Source organism: Solanum tuberosum, unplaced genomic scaffold, assembly GCF_000226075.1.
Source record: "Solanum tuberosum cultivar DM 1-3 516 R44 unplaced genomic scaffold, SolTub_3.0 scf00102, whole genome shotgun sequence".
Classification (NCBI taxonomy): domain Eukaryota; kingdom Viridiplantae; phylum Streptophyta; class Magnoliopsida; order Solanales; family Solanaceae; genus Solanum; species Solanum tuberosum.
The window spans coordinates 563195-574446 of record NW_006239028.1 but is presented as its reverse complement, the minus strand read 5'-3'; the positions used below and the strand labels follow the sequence as shown (position 1 = coordinate 574446).

General features: G+C 33.1%; 1 protein-coding gene across 4 annotated transcripts; it reads right to left on the bottom strand.

Moving 5' to 3' along the window:
* Positions 1–5774: 5774 nt before the first annotated feature.
* LOC102600485 (protein LIGHT-DEPENDENT SHORT HYPOCOTYLS 10-like) lies at positions 5775–10985 on the bottom strand. 4 transcript variants are annotated; one of them, XR_001473595.1, is made up of 3 exons: positions 10361–10985; positions 6335–6373; positions 5775–6138 (listed from the first exon to the last, which is right to left on the bottom strand). XR_001473595.1 is itself a non-coding variant. In XM_015309386.1 (2 exons), exon 1 carries the CDS (start codon positions 10891–10893, stop codon positions 10372–10374), a length of 522 nt encoding a protein of 173 aa, XP_015164872.1. In that variant the 5' UTR covers positions 10894–10985; the 3' UTR covers positions 5775–6108; positions 10361–10371. The 4 variants fall into 4 exon arrangements, 2 of the variants coding, with proteins under 2 accessions (XP_015164872.1, XP_006348870.1); XR_001473596.1 differs by having other exon boundaries at positions 5775–6108; XM_015309386.1 differs by lacking the exon at positions 6335–6373 and having other exon boundaries at positions 5775–6108.
* Between the last annotated feature and the right edge of the window lie 267 nt (positions 10986–11252).

Genomic DNA, 11252 nt, shown 5'->3' with positions numbered 1-11252 from the left:
TAAGCACGATTTTCAAAGAATTCCAAAAGTTATTCAGGTGTCGAAGTATGGAGAGACTGAAAAGCTCGAGAACGGAGTGATGACAGAATTGTTGGAGTGCAGTCGAGTTTTCAACACCAGGTTCGCCTATACATCCCTAAACTTTGGGAATCAGACTTCTCGTTGTTCGACTCAATCGGTTGAAAAGGAAATCTCTTATGTAGATTTAACATTTAGCTTAAGGATGAGTGATAAATTAATTGAGCGCGGAAAAGAGGCTTGCAAACATCTCACTTATGAATGTGGGGGCCTTCACACCCATATGTAAGAACTTACATAGACATAACTTCCAAATTTCTAGGTGTATTGTCAATCGAATTTGAAAATTTACCTCTGGTGAGAGTTGAAAATTTCACCAAAGGCGAAACTGAAACTGGTAAACCCAAGAAAATACCCACACACCTTAGGATAGGGATGTGGTTTGATTGTGGTGAAAGTCGTTCCTCAACTCGCGTCCTAAGAGTTTGACATTCCTCTTTGGACTATGTCCCAGTTCGCTGCTAAGAAAAAGTTCCACGTTGTGTTGTGTCCTATTTGACGTAGTCCACTTTGTGTATTGAAAAGTCTGGAAAATAATTGTCAGTAGAAAAATGTAATATAAATACAAATATAATTTGTGCAAACCTGGTTTAACATGTCAGAGAAGACAATCCAATTTCAAGTGTACTGCTCACGAAGAAAATAGTGATCCAAAGTGATCTATTTAAACGAGGTGATGATTCAATAGCATGATATAACGTGTCACTTTTTAGGGAGGTGACGTCTCAACGTGTCACTTTTTAGGGATGTGACGTCCCAACGTGTCACTTTTAATGGAGGTAATGTCCCAATATAATATAACCTTGTGTTTAAGGCCAGTAATGTCCCAATATAATAATAATGCGTCACTTTGAGGGAAATGAATACGCAATGTAATATAACGTGTTACATTCAGGGAGGTGACAACCCAATATAATAATAACGTGTCACTTTGAGGACAATGACGGTTCAATATAATATAACGTGTCACATTCAGAAAGGTAACACTTCAATAATAATTTAACGTGGCACGTTGAAGGAAGTGACACTCCAATAATAATTTAACGTGTCACGTTGAAGGAAGTGATGCTCCAATAATAATTTAACGTATCACGTTGAAGGAAGTGACACTTCAATAACAATTTAACGTGTCACATTGAAGGAAGTGACGTTCTAATAATAGTTTAATGTGTCACGTTGAGAAAAGTGATGCTACAATAATATAATGTGTCACGTTGAAGGAAGTAGCTCTCCAATAAAAATTTAACGTGTCACGTTGAAGGAAGTGACACTCCAATAAAATAACATGTCACATTGAAGGAAGTGACTCTCAAATAGTAATTTAACGTGTCGCGTTGAAGGAAGTGACGCTCCAATAATATAACGTGTCACGTTGAAGGAAGTGACTCTCCAATAAAAGTTTAATGTGTCACGTTGAAGGAAGTGTCGCTCAAACAATATAACGTGTCACGTTGAAGGAAGTGACTCTCAAATAGTAATTTAACATATCACGTTGAAGGAAGCGATGCTCCAACAATAGTTTAACGTGTCACGTTGAAGGAAGTGACGCTCCAATAATAATTTAACTTGCCATGTTGAAGGAAGTGACGCTCCAATAATATAACGTGTCACGTTGAAGGAAGTGACGCACCAATAATATAACGTGTCACATTGAAGGAAGTGATGCTCCAATAATAATTTAACGTGTCACGTTGAAGGAAGTGACCCTCCAATAATAATTTAACGTGTCACGTTGAAGGAAGTGACGCTCCAATAATAATTTAACTTGCCATGTTGAAGGAAGTGACGCTCCAATAATATAACGTTTCACGTTGAAGGAAGTGACGCTCCAACAATAATACCCTATGATAAAGAACAAATCTCAAAATATGGAGTATGGTTATAACATGGTAATTTAATTAGCTTCTAGTAGTTTGTGAAGTCGATAACATCTCTAGTTGTTATTAAAACTTAGTCGACCTTGTGCTCACAAAAAAATTGTTAGTGAAAAACAGAGAGATTAACAAATGTCAAGACTTTTAAACGCGTCAAGACGATCTGGCAGCCATGAAGAACGAAAGAATTTGGAAGAACGATTTTGAGGACTTATAACGTTGAAATGAGGCGCTAAAGTCCGATTAGGGATTTCACATGAGGTGGATCCCTACTTTAAAAAGATCTCTTGCAAAGAGAAAACTCGCTTGACACAGAATATCTTTGAAACATGAAGTTAAACATAGATTTTGAGAACTTTGATCTATTTCAAAAAGTTGCCCCTGTTTCCAGTCCAAGAGTACTTAACTGAATAATTTGCAAGAAACGAAAATGACTTATTCAAAAACATGTCTTGATTTCCTCTAGGGTCTGTAGTTTAAAATAGTTAGAAGACTGAATCCTTATATAGGATTGCCTACGTATCTTGTTGGAACAAGAAATCAGGTTTGACGTAGTTCGAACTTGAAACTTAATAGAATTTAAAGAGAACGAAAGATTTGCCAACACACAACAATAGAATAGAAATAAAAGAGGACAAAATTTGTCAATGTAAAATAGAGGATAAGAGTAAGCTTATTGGATTGGACCCTTGGTGCCGAGAATCCTTCATAATAACATCTTTGAAAAGTATTGGTTCATGTCCCTCTTCTGGTGAACGTTTGGACTGATCCTTCCAAGATTGAAAATACCTTTTGGAATTCCGACTCCAATTCTAGCGACACCTGCAGAGTTCAGATGTAATTAGTAACAAAATAAAATTACAAAAGTAAAAGATAAGCTTTTAAATAAAGTTGTTCAGCTTATATTGGTCTGGATAACGTCTTATGGTCTTCATCATTGTGCCAAGATATTCCATCTGTAGAATTGAGAATGTGTAAGTCACAATAAATTGAAAGGAAAATTCTTTAAAAGAGGAGAAAGAGTAGAAATCATCTGAGTTATGATGAGGGCAATATGGATCTAAAGATGCCTTGTAACTTCGTAATTCCTGCGTCCAAAGAAAAATTCTTAGTTTTGAGAGACTGATTCATGTTGGCTTTGCCTTACCGTACTGATGCTTCTTTAACTTCTGGTTTACAAGCTTGTCAGATCTCGAAATGTCGCTTGATGGAATTTTTGAGGACTCTCCTCGAAAATTCTGCCCCAGCTTAAAATATAATCATAAACCTTGAACTTTCTGTAGTTTTCAGTTGAATTTTTTGAGTGAATCTATAAAATTCTGCCCCATTTGCGAATAGAAATTTGTCAACTTTGAGTTCACTTGCGGCTTGTTATTTGCTGCTTATGGCGCTATTTTCAGAATTTTTAAGTCCAAAAAAAAGTCATTTTCAGCCCTTCGAAACTGCTGCAATTCTGTCTCATTTCAGCTGTTCAAATTTCGGCCAATTTGAACGGTAAAACATTTTCATTTCAGCTCTTTTGAGCTGTTGTTGCTGCTGGTTTTTGGGTTCTAACCCAATAGAATATTATTTACTCTATCGTGACTTCATGGAGGTTGACCCGAAGAGGATCAAATGCAAGAGAATGGGAGTCCAAATCGGACTGGTTCTGGGCAGCGACTGGAACTCGAGCTTTGGAGGCAATGAACATTACCACCAAAATGTGACTGGGACAGTCGAGAGCAAATAAAATCTTAAACTACGAACTAAGAGCTCTCAAAACCTTTCCGGGGGTGCTCTCAATTCTTCAGCTCTCAAAAAACCGTCCCTTATGAACAGTAAAGAGAAGCTTATTTATAAAGGAAAAAAGGGAAGTAAAAGGGGTCTAGATCGATGTGGGGGAATCCAAAATTCAAAAATTCTCCAAGGATAAGGTTTGGACAGCTACTATCGTACTATTTCCAACAGATTGAGGACGAGAGCCCTCTGATTTAGGGCAAGGACGACGAGGCATCAAGATTGAGACACATGGCGTTGTTCTCGAATGTTCCTCATACGAGAAGATAAAGGAGAGAGGAGAGTGCCACGAGCGATTGCCGGACTAAGCTTGATTTTGTTACTGAACTCGCGATTCTGGACTGGATTGAGTCATGATTTATGGGTCGTTTGAAGAAGAAGACGCGTGGGGTCGCGTCGTATTGGTATCGTTGTAATGTATGTTTGTATTGTACGCATATGTGTATTGTTGGGTCTATTTGGGGGTTATTTGGAATGGTTGTGGGCTGGGCTGCTGCAAAATGTTGCTAATGGGCCAAGGAATTGGATAGATTCTGGCCCAAAGGTTCAAGAAGAAAGTGGTTAAATTCACAATTAAGAAATAGCCTAATGAATTAACATTTTAACCAAACAAAATTAAGAAGCTAACCAAATTGAGTTACTTAACAAATTTGGCTAAAGCCTAAATAAGATGAATCAATATTAATTAATTAACGAGTTTCTTAATCTCAATGAAATAAAATAATTAACTTAATTGTAAATTAATGATTCAAAATTATAACCATAATTTAAACTAAACTAATTTAATAAACTACTTACTAAAATTAAAATCTTTTTGAGATGATTTCGAAATGTTTATAAAATATACTAATTATATACAAAACTATATAAAACATATATATTACTTAAAAATCATTAAAAAAATGGTAGATTTAATTAAAAGTAACTAGAAAAATATTTTGAGCTTTATAAAAACTAGGGATAAGGGTCTGGAAAATATCCCAACTTTGGTCGGATTTGCTGTTGCGATACTAAACTTTCATGAGGACCTATTGTCTCCCTAGACTATTTAATATCGTATTTTTTACCCCTGAACTATTTAATAATGTATTTTAAAGGTATATATGTGCCCACGTGGACACATTACTATTTATAATTTTGCATTATTTTTTATGTCCACGTGAGCAAATATATATGTTTAAAATACGGTATTAAATAGTACTAGGGAGGTAATAGGTCCTCATGAAAGTTTAGTTTCGCAACAGCAAATTCAACCAAAGTTGGGATATTTTTCAAATCCTTATCCCTCAAAACTAATTATTTCAAATCATTTGGAATTAAGAAGCTCGGTGATTAATCTAAATCATGGAGGTCCAAAATTGGATGTCAACAGTAATCAAAATCATAATTAAATCACCCAGTTGTTACTAGATTTCCCTAGACTTTACTGACTCCGATTTCATCCAAATCTGGACTAGATTAGAAAATTCCAAGTTACTACCAAAAAAAATTCTGACCCCAATTCTTTCCCCATTGACTTTTCTATAACGACGGGAATAGATTGTTACAGGCAGAGATAAATATGACTTCAGTAATGTTAACAATGAAGGTATATATACCCTGCAAATTTTCTATAACGGATTAATATAAAAAGAACCTTTTTTCTTCTTCTTTCTTTTTCTCCAAATCAAATTTAAAAAATGAATCCGTTTTACATTAGTGATTAATTAAACATGACCATAACATTATTTTGGTGGTATACACTTAATTAATTTTTTATTAGAGAACTAATACCATTTGCAGGTGAGAATGTTTTTCAATATATATGTCATGCACTTTTATTTTTAGTCTGTTAAAAAAAGAGAATGATACTTTTTGTTTTATATATAGAAATGATTTAGCTTTAAACTTTATTTTTTCATGAGATGATCTAAATATAATCACACGAATATTTCTATGACTTATTTTAGATCATAATTTTTAAAAATATTTATTCCTTTGATCAAAGTACATCAGATAAGTTGTGACGGCGAGAGTACAAATTAAAGGAGCACAAACAACGTAATATACGTACAGTAGGGTTTGGATTCAAATTAATGATCACTTAATTGTACAAAAGAGTTTATAATAATCATCTTACAAGAACTAATTTAGGATTCACAAACAACTGAGAAATATAAGGGAAAAAACAGTAGAATACTTAATTACTAAAAAGTAATTTAAAGAAAAGGCCTATGATTGAACATGACTGCTAATTAATTAATTAGCAGAAAAAAAGGAAATCAAGGCACTTATATATATATAAAATAAAAAACCAAATGGTGACTTGATAAATATGAGACATAATTCTTCCAGAGCTATATATATATATAGCAAATCCCTTTAAGTGTTCAGCAATAACCTGCTCATGAAGACACAATTCATCACTTTTCTGCAAAAGAAAAAACAAGAAAAAGAATAATGTATACATGTATTCATTGTTAGATATATTTTAATTTCTAGTGAAATTAATCAGAATATATACTAGAGCATGAACGTCTATCTAAGTCTATACTTTATAAGAGTTAATTCAGTTACATATACATCTTTTGAATCGAGCTAGGGTCTATTGTAAACGGTCTTTATACCTCATAGGTTTGTGTATCGTCTACTATCTTCCATAGATCCTGCTTATAAGAATACACTGAATATGTCATTATTGTAGTCATGATAGAAAATGTTCTATACTGTCGGATCTTCTATAGGATATTTTACTAACAATGTACATATAACTTAAACTTCATCAGAAATCAAGTTTAAGATTTACACACCATAAGTACAAAAAGTGTAAGTTACATAAATGAATACTGTCAATATAAAGAATTTTTACACTATGGGGTTACCTATTAGAGCAGATAATCAGTCTTATTTTTAAAAATTACAAATTTCACTAGATATTATGTTAATTTCTTTGATGTATATATCTAAAACTCTTTGTAAAGAAAGCATAAGTTGAATTAAAGGGATGGAAAAGAATCGGAATATTAGACTTAGAGTGTCACAAGTCTATGATGCATATTATTATTTGGGTCTAGGTCCATACAAACTTGTCTTGTGGTCTACGCTAGTCTTGAAAGTGTGTATCATGTAAATTTGAACTGCGCCTTATAAAACTCTACATTTTCCTCCTCTCATATTTCAATGTAGTATTCACTTAAGCTGTCATGTACACCTAATAGTTACTAATTTGCCAACCTAAAAATCTCTTAATCCTGCTTGACCCGCCCTCTGTCCAGAGTGTCACATACACCTCTCCTTAGAGACTCAAGGTCCTTGCAAAAATTTGTTCCACCATTGTATTAAGGGAGTACATGCTCTGATACCAAATTTATTATGATCCAAATTCATGGCATGTATTGTTTGAGTGATTAAAGAAAAGAAGCTAGCAAAAGGATGTTAATTAATGATAGAGAGATTGGTCATATATTGATACATCGCAAAGGATCAAATCCAGAAATTCCAGATTCCCAAGTGAGATAATTTGGACCTAGGCCCTTATTAATTTATTTTTAGGGATACATTATATTGAGCCCTAAAAATATTTGTATAGCATGTGAACTTAAACTATATCTTATATATTAAGTTCTTTCTTTTCCTCTCTCATTCCAATGTAGAATATATTCAACTAGGGTATTATATGCACCTCATCTTCAGAAGCTTGTCAGCCTAGAAATGTGTCAGTCCTGCTTAATCCCTTATCCGACAGAGGCATCACAGAGGGATAGAAGCAGTATAAGGGTGAATTGTTAGGTTTCTTACCATTAGATAACTTTAGTATCAAATAATGTTCTAACCTTTTCAATCATCTTTAGCTAATAACTTGAGAATTCTACCAATATATTGCCATTTATATATGTTAAAGCCTACTTGACATGATATAATTAAATTCATCTTGATTTTACACTATAAGTTTTCATTTGCTAGGCCATTTTACTTGCTATAGTCTAGAAGAAAATCTAGGAAGCCATGAGCTTAAAACCGTGGACGCTAACATAACACATATATCCACACTAGTCATTCATATCTTTAAAACTAGAAGCAAACACATAAAATCAACATTGATACTATAATCAAGTAGATAAAAAATATGTTTTTTTGAACAAATTAATATATATATAAGTTGAATGATATGAACATTTATATGAAGCAAATAGAAGACAAAAATGCTGCTAGAAACCAACAACTTCGATAATGGAGGAAATAGGAATATGTCATACAGACTATAGTACATAATTATTTGTTTTTATGAAAAATATATATATATAGAGCATTCTGACAAATAAAGAATAAGTGTGATGCCCCCACAAAGATCTAATACAGACAGTAAGCAATCTTGTAAAGATACAAAGGACGAATAAACAACAATATTGAACATTCAAATATCAAAATTACCCTTGCAATAATAAGGTGATTTATATAGATAGAAGTGGAATCGCGATAACGTTACCTAATTTACGTTATGGATTCATAGTTCAATATTTTCAATAATTCTAGTACATTTTATATGGATAAATTTAGATTTAGACTAGAAGTTATGGATTCAGACGAACGCATATCTATACCACTAGACTAGATCCGTTCCCTATATCTATCAATGCGCACTAATAGGAAATTTAATATTTTAGTGTTACCGTGAAATTGAAGAAATATCAATATATACTATATATTATGATTTCTCGTACATAAGAAAGATTTGCAATTATGATTCTGTTGATTTAAAAATCCATTATAAAACGCACTTTTTCCATAAATTATTTTAAAAAAAATAAAGAGAGGGAGCATTGCATGGTGGAGTAAATTACTATAGATTGATTGATTCAGGTGGAATAGGACATAAATTTTACTAATAAAAAATGTCAATTCTAAGATGCTTGTTATATTAAAAATGTAAAAAGCCTATGTTACCTCAAATGACTATGGGCCCGTTTGGCCATAGATTTCCCAAATAATATTTGGGAAAAAAATTGATAAATAGTGTTTGTTTATACAATTTGTCATTATTTGACAAAAAAAATTGGCAAATATCCCAAATTTCCAAATACTAGTTTTTTCTAGTATTTGGACCAAATCTCATTATTTGGGATCTTTAAAATTAAAATTTTACACCAAACTTTTATATTTTACAAAAACACCCTCTATAGTAGTTATTTGCGTTGTATTACATAATTTTTTACGTGAACACCAAAGTAGTTATGAAATATGAAAGTGACGATATGGTTGTTGATAAAATGATGAACAATTGGCCAGGGTAACAAAGTCATGTGTTTTATCTACTTCACGATGTATGGAATGATGCTTGTTGCACTCACTCCAAACTACCACATTGCTCCAATGTCATGGACACTAGTTATTTGTTGCAACGAAGATCTATTGACTTCTAATACAAACTTAATGTTAGTTTTGATAGTTTTTAAAACTTATGGGTATAAATCACATTTTTCTTAAAAAGTCAAATATGTTTCCCAAATACTATGGCCAAACACATGGTGAAATTTTACTCAAATTTTCACCCAAATAATATTTGCCAAATATATTTAGAAATATATGGCCAAACGCTAGCTACATGTGGGGTGCACAAAATCTCCAGAATCCCAAAAGAATATAAACAAAAAATTTAAGGCTGACATATTATAAATCAGGAATAGTTGCCAAATACTTGAATTAAGACTTAATAGTTTTCATGAAGGTATAATACATGTGGTTTAAGTATTTGGTGAATGTTATGGGAATATATTTCTATGTGCGGGATTCAGGGAAGGGCCGGACCAATTAGGGTCTATTGTTTGTAGCCTTCCCCTAAGTACATTTTTGTAAGAGACTATTCTACGGTTCAAATCTGTGATATTCAGGATCACATAACAATAACTTGACCAGTTCTACAAAGACTTTGAAGTGCAAGTGTTTAGTACTTTTAACATTGTGGCATTAATCAAGACTTTTAGGTAAGGAAAATGATCATAATTTTGCATATTCATCCATCACTTCTAGGGTTTGAGGTGAATGATATTGGTTAGCTAAATATTTTTGTACTTTAATTCATGATCGATTGAAATTCAGGAGCTAAGATTTAAGAGAACGCAATTTGCTTCTTTCTCCCAGCACGGTCTAGAAGTTCAAACAAGTTGATTTCTCAGATGATTATTATTCAACTAATAGTTATTTTCTCAGAAAGTCTGTTTCATTGAAGAAAATTGACTTTCTGAGATAATAACCAACTATTAGTCGAGTGAGCATATAAGAAATCAACCCAAGCTAAACTGTTTAAGTTCCCAATTAGATCACTGAAATCTAGTGTTCAACATATAGTTAAAGTTCATCTTTAATGAATTATATAAAGATAGAATTATGATATTGTTTCATGATTCATCTATCATATACTAGTAGTTATATTAATCTAGAATATCCAACTAGCTTTGTTTTGCTATATTTTTCAAGTTTGGATCTATATGTAAAGATTCCTCTTTATCCCATTATATTTGGTCTCTAGAGGTAATTATATTAGCCTAATCATATAACTTTGCATATATTTTATTATATGGTTTAATAAATAAATAAATACCCTTTTTCAGATATTAACTAAACAATCAAATACTAAAGAAAAGCTAGAAATTTACCATTTTTTGGATCAAGAAAATGGGTGAGAAGAAGTGCAATCATCATCTCCTTTGCTCTCACTAGCCTTCTTCTTTTTCTTTTTGTACGGAATTCCTCTTGCTTTTGCTTGACACTCTTTCACTTCCCTTAGATACACCCTAATCGCGCCGCTTGCGAAAGGGTTCGTCTCTGGGGAGCCACCGTTTTCTTCATAGGCGGCTCTGAGCCGCCCGATCAGAGCATCCAGGCTCCCCCAGGCTTGTCTTAATGGACAAGTACAGGGAGCCGGAGGCTCGGGTTGACCATAAAAGATACAACCTTGCAAGTGAACCTTAGTCTTCCCAAACTGGTCAAGGTACCTAAGGAACTCCAACACGTGGTTGCTATTGCATTGGGACATGGAAACGGGTGGTCTTTGATTCCTTAGGTACTGACCAAACGTGTTCCAATCACGACGTTTCTGAGACTCATATCGACTAGGCGTAGCAGGTTGATCGCCCGGGGATCTTGATGATCCCTCAACCAATTCTTTGCCTCTATCAAAATTTGACATATTTTTTTTTTCAAGTGGAATTCTTGAAATGGATTGTGATTGATCGATTTTTGTAGCCAAAAATGAGGCAACTATTGAAAAGATTATACAAAGGTTAAAAGAATAGAAGAAAATGTATTGTAAGATAAAATCACATCAAAGGACCTATTGATTTGACAAGAAATGGGCCACATGAAAGTTGCTTTATGTGCTTCTCTTTTCTTCGTACGTATGTTTTATTTTTTGAACCAAACAATTTCGTTTTCATTACCATTAACTATACATTATTTTCTTACTAAGATACATTTATTGATGGCATTTTTGTCAACATTATCCCGGCCCCCACAATCTTTCAAAATATAATCTCCATTATAATCTTC